This window comes from Hippoglossus hippoglossus, chromosome 20 (genome assembly GCF_009819705.1).
Source record: "Hippoglossus hippoglossus isolate fHipHip1 chromosome 20, fHipHip1.pri, whole genome shotgun sequence".
NCBI classification, from domain to species: domain Eukaryota; kingdom Metazoa; phylum Chordata; class Actinopteri; order Pleuronectiformes; family Pleuronectidae; genus Hippoglossus; species Hippoglossus hippoglossus.
In genome coordinates, this window is record NC_047170.1 from 12,028,387 (window position 1) to 12,049,295 (window position 20,909).

At 43.1% G+C, this 20,909-nt stretch overlaps 2 protein-coding genes across 4 annotated transcripts; one reads left to right on the forward strand and one right to left on the reverse strand.

Annotated features, from left to right (window-relative positions):
• Positions 1-580: 580 nt before the first annotated feature.
• mtfr1 (mitochondrial fission regulator 1) lies at positions 581-5,479 on the reverse strand. 2 transcript variants are annotated; one of them, XM_034572373.1, is made up of 8 exons: positions 5,383-5,479; positions 4,507-4,615; positions 4,193-4,291; positions 3,327-3,463; positions 2,995-3,233; positions 2,581-2,833; positions 2,300-2,480; positions 581-2,051 (listed from the first exon to the last, which is right to left on the reverse strand). In XM_034572373.1, exons 2-8 carry the CDS (start codon positions 4,552-4,554, stop codon positions 2,004-2,006), a joined length of 1,005 nt encoding a protein of 334 aa, XP_034428264.1. In that variant the 5' UTR covers positions 4,555-4,615; positions 5,383-5,479; the 3' UTR covers positions 581-2,003. The 2 variants fall into 2 exon arrangements, with proteins under 2 accessions (XP_034428264.1, XP_034428265.1); XM_034572374.1 differs by having other exon boundaries at positions 588-2,051; positions 2,995-3,230.
• Positions 5,480-5,764: 285 nt separating this feature from the next.
• On the forward strand, positions 5,765-13,365 carry armc1 (armadillo repeat containing 1). Of its 2 annotated transcripts, XM_034572376.1 has the most exons (8): positions 5,765-5,990; positions 6,461-6,551; positions 7,183-7,394; positions 8,019-8,110; positions 10,232-10,424; positions 11,237-11,353; positions 11,838-11,912; positions 12,494-13,365. In XM_034572376.1, exons 3-8 carry the CDS (start codon positions 7,233-7,235, stop codon positions 12,683-12,685), a joined length of 831 nt encoding a protein of 276 aa, XP_034428267.1. In that variant the 5' UTR covers positions 5,765-5,990; positions 6,461-6,551; positions 7,183-7,232; the 3' UTR covers positions 12,686-13,365. The 2 variants fall into 2 exon arrangements, with proteins under 2 accessions (XP_034428267.1, XP_034428266.1); XM_034572375.1 differs by lacking the exon at positions 6,461-6,551 and having other exon boundaries at positions 5,768-5,990.
• The last annotated feature ends 7,544 nt before the right edge of the window (positions 13,366-20,909 follow it).

Consider the following 20,909-nt stretch of genomic DNA (forward strand, 5'->3'; position numbering starts at 1 on the left):
GGTGACTAACTCCAAACTTTATTTTCATAGCACACTTTACAAGTCAAATACAAAAATGCTAAGCCAACAAAAGCAATTTGAAGATCACACGGCATTAGAGAACAGACAATCAAAAACCAATGCTACAGATGTTCTTCTCAGGGAGATTGTTCCAAAGAGTGGGAACCCCGACGGAGAAGGTTCTGTCACCTCGGGTCCTCGGCCGTGACTGTTGAATGGTGAGCAGGGTCTTCGCTGAGGACTCCAGGCCACATAAACTGGAGTTTGCTCTCTTTAGCAGACTTGGTGGAGTCTGGCTGCTGTGTTTTGGAGAAGCTGTAATTTATGTAGACTCTGTTGGCCCAGACAGATGAAGACAGGAAATGAAGACTTGAATGACAAGCTGGACTATATTGACATGTTATGTTAAAGTGAGGTCATTGTCCAAGGTGATGCCAAGTTTTGGGAAAGAGAGCCCAGGTGCTTCGATGTGTACGAGAGCTGTCGGAGCCAATAGTCATCACCTCGTTCTTTTCAATATTTAGCTGCAAGAAATTCGGAGCCATCCAGAATAAGGATAAAGTCAAAGACACGAAGCAAGTCAGGACTGACGATAAACTTTTATTTAGACTCCACAGTTCAAGTTAATTTTCATGGAAGACAACTCTTCTACATGATTTTTGCATCATAAATTTAAATCACTGACATGTCTGTTCCACTTTCCCTTATAAAAACTTCAGAGTTGACTACAAGCAGCAACTACAGGGACATAAATAAAACAGGTAACAATGTGCAATCAGTCACTTTGAATTGAATACTGCCTAAAAACCTCAACTGCAAGGAGTTGATACGTCACGTGTCACATTTCTGGACTGAGGCTTGAAAAAACATGATTACTGGCAACATTTAAACCTTTGGGATACTGAAAACAGCATGCACCTTCCCATGACTTCTTTAAATAAGCAATGTATTTTTTGAGTTATCTACAATCGCGGTATTTGTTAAGTGTTGATACTGAACAATGAGTCTATGTTCTGGGAAACGTGTTAGTGTTCTGCAATGAGATGCAAATCTTATCAAAAGAGGCACTGATAGAGAAACAAAACACCGCTCATGTACCTGAACTGCCTGAACTTTGCTTAACAGTAAGAGTATCTTTTCATCACCCTTAAAGCATCATGGGAAACAAGAGAAGTTTGTTAAACAAAAAAAAAAAAGATTTGGCATTTAAACACTGGCATCACTGGAATGTCTTTGGCTCTTAAAAGCAAATTGTAGTAGAGATAAATTACATCAACTAAAACTAGGATACATATATTAGAACCAACAAAAACAAAAAAATAAGTGTCAAGATTAGCAACTATGACACAGTTTACACAGGATCAACACATAACGGAAAAATAACATTGATCTAAGGTATATTATTATTATTATAATTATGTTAAAGGAAAAAAAACCTATTTAAACCACAACATAAATACTTGGATTCCAATTATAAATTAGTCCACTAGTCTGTATACATATATAAACAAGACATCACAATATCCCACAAGTAAGAAAGTGCTCGCTTCCTTAAGCGGGAGAAGAACTTAAGCTTTCACACACCCATTAGAAACAGGGATGTAAAACTGATGTGTGCAATGTGTTTGTTTAATACAAACCTAATGAAGACTTAATAAATTTAATAACATTAAAAGATTGTGTAGTGTTGCTTTAACGAGCACTTGTGTGCCTTTGACATTTTCTCTCAGTACTGTGATAAATTTTAAGTCCAACAGAAAAACAAAGACATTTTACTTCCATAAAACAGATTGTGAATGTTATGCTATAAAAGTGCAAAAAACATGAGGCTGATCATCGGATGTGACACTTAAGAGATGACTGATACTTGGAGCGGCCCGTCGTCGAGCTCGGGCAGAAGCCCTTGTCCTTCCACACACAGAGACAGCAGATATTAAAAGTGTTGATAAGGCACTTTAAAATGTCCACAGCACTCGTTGGACTCGGAGTTCAGAAGCAGCTGTTCAGAGCAAGTTCCTTTTTCCAGTTGATTTCAACATGTGTTGCCCAAACTGTGGAAACAGACAGAAGACTCAATAAAGTACAGACCACTTAGATAAGTCACATCAGTCATATTACATTGTGTATATTACATTCAGGGGGGACAGGTGACAATATATCACCCAGGTATTTTTAGAAACACATTCTTCAGTCAGTCCATTAATGATGAATTAATGGCTGATTTTTGTGTAGTCGGATCTTTCTAAGATGTTTTTTTTTTAGCTAAGAATCAGAAAATAAATGGAGAACAGTGTTTCACCGAAGGGGTTTCGATTCGAGGCTTCACTTCTGGAACTGGAAGTTGGAAATCGTCCTTGTCCTCTTGTCCACTGTCGTGTCGATAGCGGTGGGCGAACTTGCGTTTCAGGGCCTCAGCGATGAGAGCGGCAGGATCCATAGGCCCATTGGACTTTAGTCTGGCATCGCCTTCCAAAGGACGACTGTGAAAACATACAGGCAACGACTTCTGTATGTCTTCTGGCTTCAAAAATCACTTTGTCTGTATTTGAGGGTTTGAATATGTCTGAAGTGGAGCCTTACCTCTTGACAGATCGCAACTTGACTTTGTTGATGTCCTTCAGGATATCCAGCATGTTGGGGAATTCTGCCGCCCTCGACTCCAAAATCGTCTGCCCGTCTGTCTTCTTCCCTCTGCGCTCTTTTATCAATTCTATGGCTGAAAATGTCCGCTGGAGGCTTGAAGGTGGTGGGGGAGGTGGTGGTGGTGGAGGAGGAGGAGGCGGGGGAGGGGGAGGTAGGGTACCAGAGGGCGCAGGGGGGGGCATAGGGGGTCCTGTGGTTGCAACAAAGAGGAATATTAAAGCAGTTTAACTTTTGAGATTCTGCTGCCACCTAGTGGACATTTTGTATTACTACAGGGGAGAAAGGGGGAAAAACAAATAGCTCAATACTGAGGAGCAGAGTGTATGATTTGGAGGTTGTGTTAGGAGATACCTGGCTGTGTGCTCCTTTCCTGAGCCAGGACGATTTGTGCTATCTGTACTCTGAGTTTGGCAAGTTCTGTCTCCAGAGCACCGATCTTCTGAATGGCCTCATCGTTGACTATTGATGGCCCCTGAGGGTCAGGAGCCCCCTTTTGCAGGCTGGGCAGTGACCTGCGGCGGGATAACGGTCTTCTCCCAGGATGAGGGCGCTGGGCTCGAAAGACAAATCCTGGTGGAATCCCTGACCTGCTTCGAAAAGACAGTTTATCATTACTGATGATCAAGAGAATCACAATTTCCTAGACACTAATCATGCAAATATGTTGATTATCTGCCTCTCACCTGGGTCTGCCTAAGTAATCTTCTTCTTCATCCTCCTCTTCCTCCTCGTCCTCGTCAATCCAGCCGACATCAGCCAGAGAGGTCACCTGACAGTTCTTCCTCCTCAAAACACCAGCGTTCTCAGCGTACGGATGAAGCTGTCAGAGAAAGAGCCACAATAAACAATTTTACACAATGAAAAGAAAAACATGCCAGAGAAGAAAACACATAAGGTCACATTACAATAGTGCTAAATTTTAACTATTTACAACAAGAATTGAATTATATAAGAAGTAATTTGGAAAAACTGAGGATAGTTCAGAAAAAAAGGGGGGAAGGAGGAGTTGTTTTTAATAAACAGTTCAGGTAGATCAGTAGGTCGTCAATCAGCTCAAGGTTGTTAAAGTTGCCGAACAAACTGACCTAAAGCAGACATACTGCATTCCACATAGCTAGGGAGGGCGGCTGGAGACAGAAAAAAGGAAGAAAAGAGAAAGCACAATGTTGAAGGAGACAGGAAAGAAAAGACAATTAAATCAGTTTCTTTATGTACATGCCACTGACAAATTGCAAAAGACTGATTTGTTAACACCTGAACAAATGTATCTCTGTACTCATGACTTCATCCACTCTGTTTATGGTTCAGAAATGAAAACAGTCAGACAGGCAGACGTAAACAAAAGTTGAAGAGGGAGCGTGATTTGCTGTCACATGACAGTGACTCCGACAAACAGGAGAGACGGGCAGAGAGAGAAGATAGTGACAAACTTAAAGAACTTGAAATCACCGTATGCCACAATCTTAAAATACAAGATATCCAGGGTACATGTTCTTAGACTAACTGACACAACACTACATAAATAACGATCCCGTTTCTCTTCCCTCACCTGAAAATGAACCCTGGGGCAGGGTTGGATGGGAAGACTAGTAGCTATTCTCCTCACAATACTTCTGGAGGACCCGTAGGGCTTGGCTGATCCAGAAGCCTGCAAAAACAAAACATATAATACATGACATATATCACAAATAAAACATTTTGATAAGTGTTTATCTATTAATGAACTAAATGCAGTCTTTTTAAGATGCATTCAAGTGGAAACCCAAGCATATTTCATTTCATTTCACATACATTACAATTGAGAAACTTTAATGATGAGCTGACAGATCACACAGAAGACTTAAGGGCCAGACTCTTACATACCAGGTCCATTTCAATCCTTTCATTCTCTTTACTCATTTCTGTCGTCATGTTTCACAAGAGCAGGCGCACACGTGCCTGAAAACCAAGGGCATTATCGCCAAATGGTCGTCTAGAAGAAAAACACAACACAAAACAAACAAGGGTCAGGGATTCAGATTGAAACACAACACAAACGAGGATTACGTGAAGTACTTGAAATATGCCTGTGTAAATATGCTCCAGTATTATACAGGCATTCAGAATCTTGTATTGACTAATCACAATTAACTGTCCCAATATTATCATTGCTGTGAATACAAAGATTATTCTTATGCTCTTGTGTTTGATTGTTTTGTTTGCTACTGGATGTCTTAATATTTGATTGATTAAGGAATTCGTATGTGACTGATGGATTTTATTCTAATGAGTGGCAACATGGTAAAGTAACTTCATGGTATGAATAAAAACCAACGAGTTTACTTAAGCAGGGCCCCTCCACATGTAGATAAACAACACAGTGGGATGTGTCCAGATATATATTAGCAACTGTCATTGAACTTTATCATTCTTGTATTCGAGGCTTAACTTTTAACTGCTGTAAAGCCTGAAGCACTCGCTCTGTGCAAGTATGAAATCCTCTCAGACAGATGTGAGCTTAGTTTAAAGGCTAACGTGCTAATCTACGTTAAACAAGTGGCTCCCAACTTTAGCTGACAGTGTGGCTAACTGATGCTAACAGCGACAGCTAAGTTCAAACAACTTGACCAAACGTTGACAAATTAATTAATAATAAGTGGAAGACTCACTAAACTCCGGAATCACCACAGACGACGTGTTAACAACATAAACATATTGAAATATTAAATGAGAACATGTTTGACTTTGGTACAAACTCACCGAGCCGGGTGCTAACTGCTAACTGCTAACTTTCTTCATGTTTCCACCTTGTTGGATTCTTTCAAGAGGCGGTCAGTGGGAAACATCTGAGCCAATTGGATTATAGGGACTACAGGGGGGGGTGGGTTGTAAATCTGTTAGGTTCCTATTGGTTGTTCCCGATGATTGACAGACGCCTCCACTAATCACATTGGACATGTGAAACAAAACTCTCTGATGATTGGGCGTCGCGTCAGTCGATCAAACCACACCGTCACGTCACCCGCCAGGAACGGTGTGGGTGTTCGTTATAGTTCCCCGCTCCTCCCGGCGGGGCTGTGTCCGCCTCAACCCGCTGGGATCCCAATGGGAAAACCGGGATGTCCCGATTCACAAAACAGCTGCGCCCTTTGACGTGCCGAAAAAAACACCCCAAACACCGCGTCCAGCTGCTAGCTTAACCAGCGCAGCACAGACAGAGGCGCAGGCCTGGACCCGCTCCACTGTTCGTCTTTCCTTTGTTTTTATTCTTGTTCACGCAGGAACCACGCCGTCTGTTGTCACGTCGCTGTCGCAGCTCTGCATTTAGCCGGAGTTGTCTCATGGTTTCACAACACGCTGACGAAAAGGTACGCCGCGACAGTCAGCTGACGTTAGCTAGCTTAGCTTAGCTTAGCCTAGCTGCGGGAGCCCCCTCTGTAGCACAGGGCGAGATTTAAGGTGAGGTTGGGGGTCGTGGACAGTGTCTTTGTCAGGGACGAGCTGTTGTTGCTAACGACACCGACCCGAGTGTGTTACCAGTGGAGTAAAGGGATTAAACAGCCGGGTCACACGAGGAGCTTCTGTTAGCACGCGACACTATGTGATCCTTTATGTGACACGTAAAGGCTTTTACGAATCAGTTCGGTTCAGCTGGTGCACAAGAAGGATCGATCAGGACCGGGTTTAAATCCCCAGAAACTCCAACAAAATATCGTGTACGGTCATGGGACAGTAGGGAAAGTTCCATAGTGAATGGATGTCCCTCTTCATTTATCACATGCACATAAACAGTGTTTTCTGGTTTTAAATTGATCTTTACTGGTTATTTAATTCACAGGGATATAGTTGTCAAAAGCTTTGGGTAAATTAAGGTTGACCTGACTAAGAGAAAGAAGACAAACACTTTCACAAATTCCATCTTCTGGAACGTGAATATTTGCTGCTTGTTTTCTTATTTATATTATTGCAAATTGAAGTGTTAATTTTTTTTTTTTTTTTTTTTCCCTCACTTGTGGTCTTAAAAATAAGACCTCACTCCGGGGAAATCAAGAGGGATTTTTACCAATTTTATGATATTGTCTTGGTGAAAGAGTTAACAAAACAACAACTTCAGATCATTTTTTTAGTTCAAGTGAAATGGCCATTAGAGAGCACATTCAATCACCAAGGCTGAATGAAACCACATTTAACTTCACTTGACCTTGGTTAATATTTGGATCTGCACCAAATTGCAGACTCATAAATATCAGTCCCCTAGATGCCGTATTTTATTTAATCAAGATCCATTAATTATTCCCAGTGAAATCAACAAAAATGTTGAAAAACACCCCATCTCTCAATGTTAAAGAAGGGGAAAAAAAAAAAAATCCTTGATCCGAACCATATCAGAATTTAATGGGATCTTTCCCAACCCACACTGCATCCGTCCATCAAGGTTTGTGGTAATCTGTCTAGCCATAAAACAAACATCAAACATAATCTTCTTGCCAGAGCTAATAACTAGTATTTGCAGTCACAATTAGTCTAAAGTAACCTCCCTTATTTGCTTTCTCTTTTCAGTAGGGTGAAGGAGTTGGTTTGATGTGCATGGCATCAAGACAAGAGGCACCATGAGTGCGGAGGTGGACGCACTGACTGTGGTGAACCAGCTGCGAGACCTTGCCGCAGACCCCCTGAACCGGAGGGCCATAGTAGAGGATCACGGCTGTCTGCCGGGCCTCATCCTGTTTCTGGATCACCCCAACCCACAGGTCGTCTACTCTGCGTTGCTGGTAAGCAAGCATCCGAGTACACGTTGACATAAGGATGCTTTATGGTACATATAATTATTGTTACGCAAAAGCACAAAGTTTGTATACACAGTGAATTACTTATGAAAACGTGTTGAGTGAAGTATCTACAGTAGTTGGTTAGATAACATTTATTTTGGTTGAATAGTTGGCTCAGTTCTCTACTTGTTCTGTTTTGGTGTCAGAGCAGTTTCTGGTCACCTTCCAAAGGCCACTTCCTCTAAGCCACAGACACATGCAGGCATTAAAAATAACTACATGTTTAAAAACCATGTACAATGGTGACACCTGCTGTCTGTGTTGTGGTGTAAATGCAACCGCTTCTCGATACAGCAGCCTCTCCCCTCTTACCCCTACCACCACCATGTTCTACAGTACATGACTTGTAGAGTGAGTACACATTTGAGTGGCTTTACGTAATAGCTGCTCTTTCACGGTATCCTGCGGAGTGTAAACACAGAGTCGGTTCATGTGTATGTATTGGTTATGTAATATTTTACCATTGCACACGCACGTCAATCTCAAAGGCTCTCGCCCTCAATAATATCACAAAGGGTCTGTCAGCTTTTAGTGGCGGATAGATAATGGGTGCCCTTGTCCTTGCAGGCTGTGCGCTACCTGGCAGAATGTCGAGCCAACAGGGAGAAGATGAAGGACGAGCTGGGCATGATGCTGAGTTTGCAGAATGTCATGCAGAAGCAAGTTCCTGTCACCACCACATCACACTCACACACGCTCGCTGTGCACTTTCTTTACATAAAACCTTAACCTAGGATTTCTTTTGTTTTGCACTGTGAATCTGTGACCGTCTGCAATTTTTTCCAGGCCGGTCAACATCCTTCCCTTTGCCATGTCAGAATGAATGTGATTAAAGTGGACTTAGAATAGAGTGGTAACCAGTTAAATTGCTGTTTCTGCATGTCATAGATTTTAATACATCCTGCCACCTCGCTGCAAGTTCTTGATGAGTCAACTTCCATATTTTTACCCCTGTATGCTTTTATTTATCTCCATTATCGCCTAACAAAGGAAGTTGTGTTTTCGTCTTTTTTTTGTTAGTTGGTTGTTAGTTAGCAGGATTACACAAAAATGAATTGATTTCCATGGAATTCTGTGGAGGGGTGGGTTAGAACCCAAGGAAAAACCCTTTAAGTTATGGTGTGGGTCAGAGGGAGGTCCCAGAATTATTATTTTTTTCACTTTCTTAAACATTTAGAGTAGGATGTGATTTTCAATATTTTTTCTTGATTAAAAAAAGCTGGCATGTTTAGGGGACTAAACACTGAGTGTGTGCAATGAGATCCAAATATAAACTTGATTGAGTGAATTTCATAAGGGGACTGTTGGGCCTTGACAGGTTTGCTCTCTACTGAGTTCCATTCTAGTTGCTCTTTATTTGTAGTGTTGGAAGACATGGCTGAATTTGCACACATGGTGTATCGTAAACACTTTCCTTTGGTTGTTTGGTTTCAGCCTCATACCCGTTGTTTTATTTAATTTAATCTGTATTGTCTTGAAGAGCTTGATAAACTTATTCTGGTCCAGCAATGTGTAAGTGGGAGGTCTGGTTTGAGGTGACATTGTGATCCATCCCACTGGTTTGACCAGAGGGTCAGGAGGCAGCTTTGGTAAGTGTTTGCTGTTCGTCATTAGCACCCTGATAGAAATAGACCCATGTTGAAGTGGCCGACCGTAGCTTGTATGATTTTGTTCCCCGCTCGTCTTCCTGCGGCAGAGCTCTTGCTCGCCCTGGAGTAAGCCAGTCACTTCAGCTAGTCGGGGGTTACATCACGAGGTGCCCTGCAGTGACAGCAGCGGCTCTCCCTACTCGCTGTCCAGTCAATCTGACTTTGAGCAGAGGTCAATCATAGCTTGACTGAGTGGGAACACATAGCTGTCAGGGAACATCTAGGACGGTTGCACGAAACGGGTGTGAATACCATTTTTATTCCTTCGTCTCATTAAGGTCCGAAGCTCTAGGAAACGCCGCCTTGTATTCAGTGAGATAAATAAATCGATTGAGGAAAGTGTTTGTTTGCTGAAAGGCTGACTGGATGTGTTCAACAGCGCCTGGGAGCACCAGGCTCTCGGAGGACAGCCATGCCAAGTCGCTGATGTTGTTTGTGTTTACTATAAAAGGAGTGATGTCTCCGTGACATATAAAGCAGTGTAGCCTGCGGGGGTATCCCAGGATGCATCACGGTATATCAGTTCTGGCTTTACAACTGCTAATGGTCTCATGTGGCTTCTTCAAGGAAAACTGCTGCCCAATAAACAGCTCTGTTGTGGATTTTTCTTTTCTGCTAAAAGGGCAGTAAACTGATGAGGTGTTGGCTTAATTAGCACAAGTCTGAATGTTGGATGGTGGATGGTGGCGTTGTCTTTGTGTCCAATAAAGAATAGGGAGAATCTGTTTTATCTGTCATTGTGTCGCCATGTGACGGCTGCTAAGTACCGAGTCTCCAGTGGCAGAACAAGACAGACACGTCCAGATTCAGGTCGCACCCAGTGGAGTTAATTAGTTAATTTCATTCACTTCTGTCCCACAGAGGCGTACACGCATCATGATAGAATAGAATCCCTTTATTGTCATTGTCAATGAGATTAAAAAGCAACCCTGTAGGTGTATTCACACAAATCAAACAACACTTGATAAACCGAATAAGTGTGAACATTTAGTTGTGTAAAGGTTGAGAAAGCAGGGAAGACATGCTGAACTATTGAGAGTCCCATGTACTGAGGTTTAAGTCCTCAAAATGTCTGTTTCTACCATCTCAGGATATTAATCTTCTCTTCTCGTTTACTCATCCTCACCAAAGGAGTACCTCACCTGGAGAGACCAAACTTCTGGCCTCTGAGATCTATGAAATCCTGCAGTCAGCTGGTAAAGAGGAGGCCGAACAGGCGGAAGCAGATGCTGCCTCCTGCCGACGTAAAGCTCAGTTCTTCCTCGGCTCCAACAACAAGAGAGCCAAGACTGTGGTGCTGCACATTGATGGACTGGACGACTCTGTAAGTTCTCGCATCGCACGCAGGAAGCAAAGATTGTGTGTGCATTGTGTTTGCTGCTGTAATGATCACAGTGAGTCTTAAGCCATTTAAAAGTGATAAGAGCTGACATTGTCGGCTCTTATCACCACAAACCCCCCCACACATCAAAGTCTTTTTCACCGGGAGATATTTGTTTTCGGTTATTTTTTTTCATTTTTGCGTCTGTCACACGTTATAAGCATCATCAACCCCCCCACTCACTCGCAGTGAATCCCCTGATGTGTTCTTACATCAAATTCTTCTGAATTTCTATGCACTTTATACTGGGGGAGGTGGAGAAAGTCAGTAACTGCGAAGCCTCTCACTCGGACATTCGCGTTCACACATGCACCTCCTCCGGAGCAGTTCAGTGCATGTCTGAAAGCAGCTTTACATAGGAGGGTGGAGGGGTCAGGTTGTAAATGTCAGGCATTGAACAGCAGGACGTTGAGATTGAACCTGAGTGCTGCTCTGCAGGAAGTTGCATCTAGCCAGATTACATTACAGCAGACAGACGGCCTCTGGTGGGCTGCATCGCTATCACTACAGCGGAAACACGCATCAATGTGGCAGCTGGAAACCGTAGTCATGTAAACTGCTTCACTCAATATGTAGAAACTGAAAATTTACAGTATATATTTATACCCAAATTTGATTTCATTAAACTGCATCATCTGCATTTCCTGTCTTACACTGTATAATGTTTCTCGTAAGCCCCGGTCGTATCTTCACTTGGCTTTGTTGTGTCACACACATCTATTCATACTTCTCACCTGGTTCTTGTCCGCTGTCAGACTCGAAGGAGCCTGTGTGAGGATGCGTTGCTAAAGATCCGAGGGGTCATCAGCTTCACCTTCCAGATGGCTGTCAAGAGATGTGTTGTCAGGATCCGCTCTGACCTTAAAGCCGAGGTACGTACGTGTGTGTTCGGAGGCAGAAAACCACACAGGAAGTTGGGGACACACAATATTTTGACCAGATAACAAATTATTATCAGGTGTAATTTTAGTAATTAAAAGTGGTTTATTTTAGCGTGTCCAGTTTAAAATTTGATTTATTAATACCAAGATTAATTGTTGTTTTATGATACCAGAAAAGGAAAATCTGCTCCATCGATCTATTTGAAATGTTTTGGAAATAGTGTTTTTCGCCTAATGTAAATGTGCTCTTGAAAAATCATACTTAGTGTATCCATTTGGTTAGCTCTGTAGGGTAAAAGTATAATATTAGCCCTGGTACCAACAGCATCGTCATTCACACTGCTCAGGCAATTAGAATTTAGGATTAACCTAAGTATTTAGCACTAATATTTCATTTAATCAGAAGTGCTCTATTCATGTTTGAGATGTGGCGACTTTCATGAATGAAAATCTAAGTGGGCTGCTTCTCTCACAGGCTCTGGGTACCGCGATCAACTCCACCAAAGTAATGAAGGCTCAGCAGGTGGTGAAGACTGAAAATGGAGGAGAGGTGAGATTGTAAACTGCTACAGAAAGACTAATGCATGTCACTTAATAGGGAGTAGTCAGCTAATAGGTCGTTGTGCTGGCTGTATGTTGTGTGTGTCTCAGTACGGGGAGTGTGGCCCTCCTGCCTCTGGCTGAGACTTATTCACACTGACATGATTAGTTGGTCACATCTCTGCCTCAGCCTGTAGGCTAGTTGTTTTTTTGCCAAACACATGACCGGTCCCGGTTGTACCCCCCCCCCCCCCCCCTTTTTTTGCGTGCTAACCTGCAGCACGTTCCAAACTGTACATCATTTGAAACTGCTCAGTTCTATTAATATATGAGACTCATAAATGTTTGTTTAGCAATAATTGGCAGATAATTGTTGCCCCTGTGATTGAGAGTAATGGGCAAAGAATGCATTAGTAGTGATATACAATGTGGCCAGCAGGGGTCAGACCTGGCTCAGTCATGTATTCTGAGTCCAGAGGATGATTTTAGTGGAACAACTGTGTTTGACATTAATCCTAGAATCTTATGAATCTGTGTTTTGGGAAAATTTGTTGTTTCATGGTGAACATGATTCTTCATGTCTTTGTGCAGCGGGTGGTGCCATTCCAGGAGGACTCCGCGGAGCTGGTCGAGGAGAACACAGACATCCCGGACTACCTGCCCGAGGAGGAGAGTCCGTCCCAGGAGCCGGACAAGGCCGTCACACGCGTGGGCTCCATCACAGACGGCATGGGCTGGCTCAGCACGGCTGCTAACTTCGTCACCCGCTCCTTTTACTGGTGACCACTTCCTGTGTTCCTCCCTCTGCACCCCATTTTTCTCCAAAAGTACTATCCAGCTGCAGCCTTAGCATCTCTCAGCCTAGTCCCAGACTAAACCCTGCCTCTCGGCTCCAGACTAGTCTAGACTCCCCTCCGCAAAGCACACGTGAGCAACAAGTGCTGGACGGCCAAGTGGAACCTGCAATAACTTTAAGTTGTGTATATATTGAGCTACAAACCTCACTACTGGCTGTATGCATACACTATATACTAGCTGCATTTGTATCTCACAAAACATAGCCAGGGGACTTTAAATTAGCCCAAACCAAATGGAAATGTGTATCACTGCGTTGACAGAGCTGATGTGTGGCAGGCGTGTTTAATTGTTCTTTGGCTAATTTTGTGTACGTTTAAAAATTGGGAGCTTCCTTTTTTTTTTTGCACGGTTTTCTTTGCTGTCCTCCTCATACTGTATGTTTCCCCCAAATTTTCCTATTACTCTCTATATATTTTTTTGTTCATATTTTTCATTCTTTATTTCATAATTAAGCTCATTATTTTCTTCCCTCTCCAGAGTTTTTAGCATGTTGGGTCTTTTGTGCCAATTTTTGCCTGATGCCTAGATTTGTGATCATTGTGTGTGCCTTTTGTTGACATTTCACTGCAATTATTATTTATTCATTCATTCAAATGATTTGAGAGCTTAGAGAGTGTCAGAAGTAACGTTGGTGCTTCCCTAGCAGCAGCAGCCGATGACCCCCCCCCCCCCCATCAACCTTTAGCTCACAGAGGGACGTCACTTCAGTAGAAAGGGTGAACTAGACATCAGCAAGAGGCTGCAGCCCTTTAGCCACTGGCTCATGTGCATAAGACTGTTTGTTGCATCCTGAAAGAGGAGCTGATAAGCTAGCTGGCTTGTTTATACACCACCCGTCGCTCCCGCGTCGAATCAGGGCTCCTCTGATGATGCTTTGAGCGCAGCAAAAAATCAAATGCGATTTCTGCAGCAGCATACAATGGACCGACAGCTCCTTGTGTTACTTGCACAGATTTTTAGGCTACCTCTGCTCTCACTGTCCCGTCTCACATCATCAACACTAAGGTCCTCTGTAGTTTGAGTTAGAGCCGTAGAGCCGCATGATGAAGACAAACCTGTTAGCTGCCTGCTCGTGCACCTGGACTCCAGCCAATATTTTACAGTATTGTGCACCCGCCTGTTCAGTTTAATTTTCAGTTTAGCCAGCAGTGTCCTTAAAGCAAAGATCATGTCGGTCCACACACTGACACACACACATAGAGAGGACTCACTGATGCTGTCATATGAGCAGTAGTAATACTGTAACAAGGGCGTGGTTATGTACATTTTGTAAATGGTGCCTGAGTCTCTCGGGTGTTAGATGCAAAGACATTTCTTTTTTCTGTTTTTGTAATATCTGCATTTTATGTTACACTTCAGGATACTCAGTCTTTACAGTCCTCTGACTCCCACCCGTTTTAATTATCATCTCTTCTGACTCATGTGAGCGTCATTGACAGTCGTACACAATGCTGACCAGGTGAGTTTTATTGTTTTGATGGTGCGGAGATGTCACAGTTGATTGAGGTCAAACTGATGGGATGGAATTGATGGTGCTGTTCTCTGTAAAAGCAATAATTTTTTTGCGCATTATATGTTGTGACCGTAGTTCTCCATCAGCCTCCAAAATAACATTTTGGATAAAAAGTATTGGTTAAGTTAAGTTAAGATCATCATCAGTATTAAAACTTATTCTTTATTTGTCCATTTTTGCACATAATGAAATTCTAAATTTGTGTCTTCATGCTAATATTTTGGTCTCTTCTTCGCTCACAAAGAGAATCATTGAACAATTTTTTTTTCCTAAAAACTCCATGTGCTGATCAAAGTGTAAATTTCCCTTTACTGTTTTATTCAATGAATCTGTAAGACTGACAACGAACAGAAAACTGTCACCTATAATGTAACGTGTACAGACGTCATCCTATGTAATATAATGTACTGTAATGCAGATCTTAAAACTGTAGATTCCCATACACTGTTAATGCAAACAATGATAAACTTAAAATCAAACTTTGTCTGCTGCTTCTTTTATGCCTTGCATCATAATCAGGGTTAAGTGGCTCTGACAAGTGTTGACCTATGATTTGTCAGTACTTCACTCTTGTGATAATCCGGTTGTCTCATATCCCTGGTGTGTGCAGTTCACTGCAGCGCTGCAGACCTCGCTTTGTCAAATCAAATTGCTGAGGGCAGCAACCATTCTCAGCAGAGAGAGCGAGAGGGGGGAAATTCAGGTTTCTTTACTGGTGCATAAGTGAGGTGCCCCAGGGTGATTCTGTAGCCTGACCACCACCACCTCCCCCAGCCACGGTGCTGGTAGGCAGGCAGCAGCAGCAGTGGCTGCAGGGCTTCCAGCTGGGGCTGGCTGCTGCTGCTGCTGCTGCTGCTCCATCATCTGGACTAAAGAAATGTTTAATGTTGATTTGTCACAAAACATTTTCGAATTTGCTCCATTTTCTAATTCAACTTACATTTGATCTGGATAATCTGTTGAGAAGACCTTGTTTGTTTACACGCAGGGACGGCAAAGAAATACAAATTCAAATATTTTTTAAGTTGAAAATTCAGATAAAAAAATATTTGAATAATATTTTTCAGATTTAACATGTTTTAAACTGTAGAGCCTGTAAAAGTTTCACTTTTCTTGTGTTAAAATGTTGAGGTATGATTTTTAACTCATAGAGGTAAGGGACAATATGCATAAACAATAAGCAGCCATGTCCAGTCTCTTTGGAGACATCACAATCTGATTCCTTAAACACAGTCATCTCCAGGTCCAATTCATACTGCAAAATTTTATGTAAAGTACCTTTTTCTCTGAAGTCAAGTAGTTTCAACAGAGTAGAAATTGAAATGTCCAATTGTTCTGATCACTTTATGGAATTCTCAGCCATGTTGCTCCGTTTGCATCAAGAGGCTGGCAGCGTGTTCAGTAGATGCTGTTGCCACAATCCAAAAATAACAGAATGCTGTTTATATTTTCAACTTTTAAATAATTTTGTGTCCCGCTGCAAAGCCACAAACACCCTGCGTAAATATCAGCCACCCACAGTGACTGAGCACACTGTGGGTGGCTGTGTGACCCGTGAGGCCTCCTATTTCTCACACATGACCACTAGAGAGAGACAGCAAGCCTGACAAAGAACGAATGAGAGAGTGTGAGGTCCAGAGTGTAACTGATGAAAACACTTGTTTGTATTTCTAATATTACTCTGCATGTGCAGCCTTGTTGAAGCTGCATTTAACAAACTGCACATATGAGCTTCTTTGTCCACCTCAGACTCTAATATCTGTGGCCTAATGCAGCCATAAGGTTGTTTTTAGTGCTTAATATAGTGTGCACCTTTCTCTCCAACGCCTGAGTACTAATGTTCAGCAGCTTCCAGCTCTAAATGATTTTATTTAAGGGCTCATATGCTGCCTTATGATGATATCGCTTCTCTCAGGAGGTCTTAGCATGCAGGAGGACATCCTCCAGAGATCATAAAGAGGCTCTCACCTCTCATTTTCATATTAAAGCCTCAGATAATTTCACTTCCGCCCCTTCTTGAGTTCTTTGGATCGGATAAGCTGCTTTACAGTTTCACCTCTGCTCTATCTCATATCAGATCAAACACAATCAGTCCTGCGTGTGCACAGGCCTCGTCCACCCTGCAGGGCCGTATCAGTTGCATATATGTGCATGAATGTGTTGTCGGTATCACCCCTCCCTCATTCTCTCCACCACCACCTGTGTGTGTTTGCATGGTTAATCTGAGCAGGGGCGGAGAGGGCCTGATGGTGGGGGGAGATAGGTGCGTCTCACGGCCCCACAGGCTCTTGAGGAATTTTATTGGAGGTTCAGCTCCCAGTCAATGGGATCAGCCGTAAATCCTGCTCAGAGTGTGGCGGGAAATGATGTGACTCCGGCAATTTATGTCAAATAACTTTTGAGGATGTGTGAGTGTAGCGATCAGCGCTGCCGGGGCGGCGATAACTCTTCTGCAGGGGGCCCCGGCGAAGATTTAATTGAGACATTTTTCTCTATCTGCAGCGAAGCGCCAGAGCCGTGTTGTTGTGTAACGAGATGTAATGTCTCTCTTTATACGGGGGTCAACATCCGAGATGAGGGAAGGTCAGGGACTGACTGTTTGAGCATCCAATTTGTGCACGTAATACCCGCTCCACAGGGAGCTGGGTAAAGACACAGAGTATTAAGTTACACAGAGCACACATCAGACACACTCACACACTCACACACACTCAGTCGTGTCTCCATGGCTTCAGGGGACATTACACTGACTCACATTGATATCCTGGAGATTTACTCAAACCTCAACCATGGTTACTACTTGCCTAAGCCTAACTATTGCCCTAACCTTAACCTAAACCTAACCTTAAAGAGTTTCTTCACCTTCTAATTTAATGATTACATTATCTGGACTTGCTTTTTGTCCCCATAAGGACAAAAACTCCCCATAATGTGAGTGTGACTTATGCAGATTCAGTATGATTTTCAGTGATCCTTTAAAGAGAGAGAGAACGATGGAGAATGATTATATAAATGTATTTACAACATAGGTGCAATAGCGTAGTGTCTATAAACCAAAAACCAGGCTAAAGAAAGGTTTCAAGCTTATCTTTGAAGCCTTCGGCTGCTCTCAGGTGCCACTGTTCCAGCGTCTTGGAGCATAAAAGCTATATATATATATATATATTAGTATATATATATATTAGTAATGATCAAGAAAACTATTTGCAACAATTCCTCAATAAAGTACGTCTTATTAGAAAGTGCTATTCAGTACCACAATGTACATATTTTTCACTGCAAGTACTAGTTCTGTATTAAAAGGAACTTCAACATACTCAAAGGTAATAGCCCCTTCTTAGAATCCAGAATGGCTCCTGTCAGTATTATATATTATAGCCGATTTAATATATATATATTATATATTATAAGCACCATTTTAGGTCGTGGCTGTATGGTCAAGGTGAATTTTAACTGCAGTTGGTCGTGTAATGAGTCACAATGGATCATATTCTGTACGTTTATAATGTCTTATTAATGTTAATGTGCAGAGACAGGATAAAGCTAACGTCCTGCATTTTGTTAAGCATCAGCAAAATGTACTTTTAACTATTACGTGTAAAACTATTCATTGTGAAATCTAATAATATTTGGTCATTTTTTATGATGCATCAACATGGAGGCAACATTTTAAAGCTGCAGCTCAACAGTTTTAGTAAAATCACACAGCAACTTACTATGGCTGCTATAGTGCAAACTGTACTTCAGCACTGTTAATGTGTAGTAAAGTAAGTAATAGCAAAACATTACCTACTGTTTACTACTGAGAAAAAGTGAAGTATTATCATTAAAATGCACTATACAGGCCTACATCCAACACATTTAGCAGCAGCAGCAGCAGCAGCAGCAGCATGCATGGGGCCCTTGATGAGATGCATGCACACACAGGCACATCATAATTGTGGCCATAGCTCATTATTGTCCCCGGGATGATTTGGATCCACCGGAGGGGGGAGGGAGTCTCGTCCTCTGACACCGCCACGTCCGCCCGGCGACAACCACTCCAGGCGCTGATTGGTGGGATGAAATATTGCCGGCGAAAATTAAAAGGTCCCAGTGTCAAAATAATTCATGATATGCATATCTTCCCCCGGCTTGATGAAATCGCTGATATCTGGATTAGGTGGATAATAAAAGCGATCAGGCTCCAGTTAAACAGTTTCAGCAGCAAGAAGGGAGGGAGGGAGGGAGAGGGGGGGAAGAAGGGAGGGGGGCCTCTTTATGAGTCAGGCAGGGGGGGGTCAAGATACAACAAGTGTGTGCGTGCGCGTGCATGTGCACAGTTGGTCAACCCGTGTCAGGTATTTCCCCCCCCCCCTGCCCACCCAGACCTGTGATTTGAATATCCGCTGTAATTGTCCCAAAACGGCTCATCAGTGGATCTGCCCGCCGCCATTAGGGCCCAACAATATGGTGTGACATTCAAATTCCCCTCAATGACAGGTTATTAGGAGCCCCGAGCAGCCGGCACATAATTAAGCACCGCAACGTTGACCTGTAATATGAAGTGATGGCTCAGTGCGGGCAAAATGAAATAGGTGCTTTGTTGAGATGTGGAAGTGGAGTTATTTTTCCACACGCGGAGAAGAAGAAGAAGAAGAAGAAGAAGAAGAAGAAGAAGAAGACAGCTGTCAGTGAGTCAGAAATCCTCGTTTCAAAAGACACACACAGAATATTATTTTGTAAGTGTAAAGATTTCCAATGGCGACTGCTGTCACGGATCAAAAAGGGGCCGTCAGAGTCATCGATACAATCAATACAAAAGGGACACAGTGGAACATTTAAGTGCAGAGACCGTTTTTATCATCTGTGATGTTAAACTGCGTGAACAAATCTTTTGAGTTTTATAAAAACGGAGGACGGCCAAACAACCTGAGAAAAAAACGAAAAAAAACCCATGTGTGACTTTCATTTGTGACACTAAAAAGCCTCTTACACAATTTAAGACATGCTGTCTGAAGCCCCCGCTTTCCCCTTTAGAACAAGTGGACGTTGTGATGAGCAATGGACCCATCTGCTGTGCCCTCTCCTCCAACTGGTGTGTGAACATGATGGAGTCTGGAGGTGCCGTTTCCAAGTTGGAATATAATACCAGTGGTACCTGGAGATATATTCTTTAAAAAAGAAAAAGACAAAAAAAAACGAGTGTGAATGTGAGTTGAAATCCCATCATGTCCCATGGTGCTGTGGTTAAAGACAATGCTGTTAACATGTCGCTGGGTCGCGTCAGAACCAAACCACACGTGCACGAGCTTCACGACCCACTTCTGCTTCTTTAATTGGACCCACAGCTCACCTTCACTATACCGGGGCAGAGCACGTCTTCATGTTAAACTGTAGGCCAGAGGCCCGTGTAATGGCGGGTTTGTGGCAGGGCTGCTGAACAGAAGGTCTGCACTTCCCTCCCTCCCTCCCTCCCTCCCTCCATTCCTCCCTCTATCTGTCTACAAGCCCCTCCATCCTCCCTCCCCCCCTTTCATAACGGTGGCAGATGGCTGCAGATGAATCCCTCATAATCATGTCAGGACGGCTCCTCCGATCCCAATTCATCTCTTTAAACACATTTCATCAGACGGAGAATTACACAAAGATAAAGGCGGCCGGGCAGACGACAAAAGCACACAAAGATTGTCCTTGCAAACAAGTGTTCCTAGTCCCCAACAGCACTTCATCATTTGTGCTCCTGTTATTGCTCCTCGCCCCCACGTCCAATCAACTCACCCCCTATTTTCCTTGCTCGGTCTCTCACTCTTTCCCTCTTTATTTATGTTTTTCCATACAGTTAATTGTCCCCATCCCCTGCTACTGTCTGTCCTCACCAAGCGTAAATCTTTCTAACAAGCTTTCCTCTCATCCCTGTCGTTCTTTTTAAAATAAAGACAAGGTGTGTAAAATCCTCTCCTCTCCTCATTGACTCCCGGGTTCCGATGGCTGCCTTTTCTTCAGGGGGTTGATAATTTGCCACAAAGTGAATTGTGACTTTTTATCCTCCCCCCCTCTCCCCCCTCCCCTCCCCCCCTCACTTCCCCTGTTGGGTGACCCGGCGTCACCCAATCCGCGCGACGCCGTTAATTGTGGATCAGGTGAAGTTTGTCTCACCTCATTTCAGGGCCATGCTCCGCTAGGGCCATTCTCCCCACTCAAAGGCCACATCATTTCACAGCCTCCTACTTCTCATTAATCCCCCCTGAGTGGCTGCTCTCCCAGTTCCAGATCACAGATTTGTTTTGCTCTTGTTTTCTGACTCGCTGCCCTCCCTGCCCCACCCACTCCTCTCCTCCGCCTCCATATTAACCCCTTTAGTGAGACCCCTCCCCGGCTCCCCGGTGTGCGAGGGCCTTCAGCGTGTGATCCCTCTCATATCCCCTTTACTTCCCTCACATTTCCTTTTGTTCTCCACTTTCTGAGATAAGATCTCCCAGAGTCTGCTTCTTATTTATTATCAAAGTAGACACCAAAAGGCTTTTGTGTGCGTCTGCTTGCGGTGCCAGTATCACCTCTCCTTCCAAAACAACTCCACACCGGGCAGCATTGTACATTCAGCTGATGAAACCTGCCATCTCCAGCCCAATAAATGCAAAAAAGTGACAAATTGAG

Coding starts and splice junctions, on each gene's coding strand:
- mtfr1 (XM_034572373.1), bottom strand. CDS start 4,554: ATGACGACAGAAATGAGTAAAGAGAATGAAAGGATTGAAATGGACCTG. Junction 3,464..4,192: donor GCCCCAGGGTTCATTTTCAG/GTGAGGGAAGAG, acceptor TTTCTCTGACAG/CTTCATCCGTACGCTGAGAA. Junction 3,234..3,326: donor GATTACTTAGGCAGACCCAG/GTGAGAGGCAGA, acceptor GTCTTTTCGAAG/CAGGTCAGGGATTCCACCAG.
- armc1 (XM_034572376.1), top strand. CDS start 7,233: ATGAGTGCGGAGGTGGACGCACTGACTGTGGTGAACCAGCTGCGAGAC. Junction 7,395..8,018: donor TCGTCTACTCTGCGTTGCTG/GTAAGCAAGCAT, acceptor TTGTCCTTGCAG/GCTGTGCGCTACCTGGCAGA. Junction 11,913..12,493: donor AGACTGAAAATGGAGGAGAG/GTGAGATTGTAA, acceptor GTCTTTGTGCAG/CGGGTGGTGCCATTCCAGGA.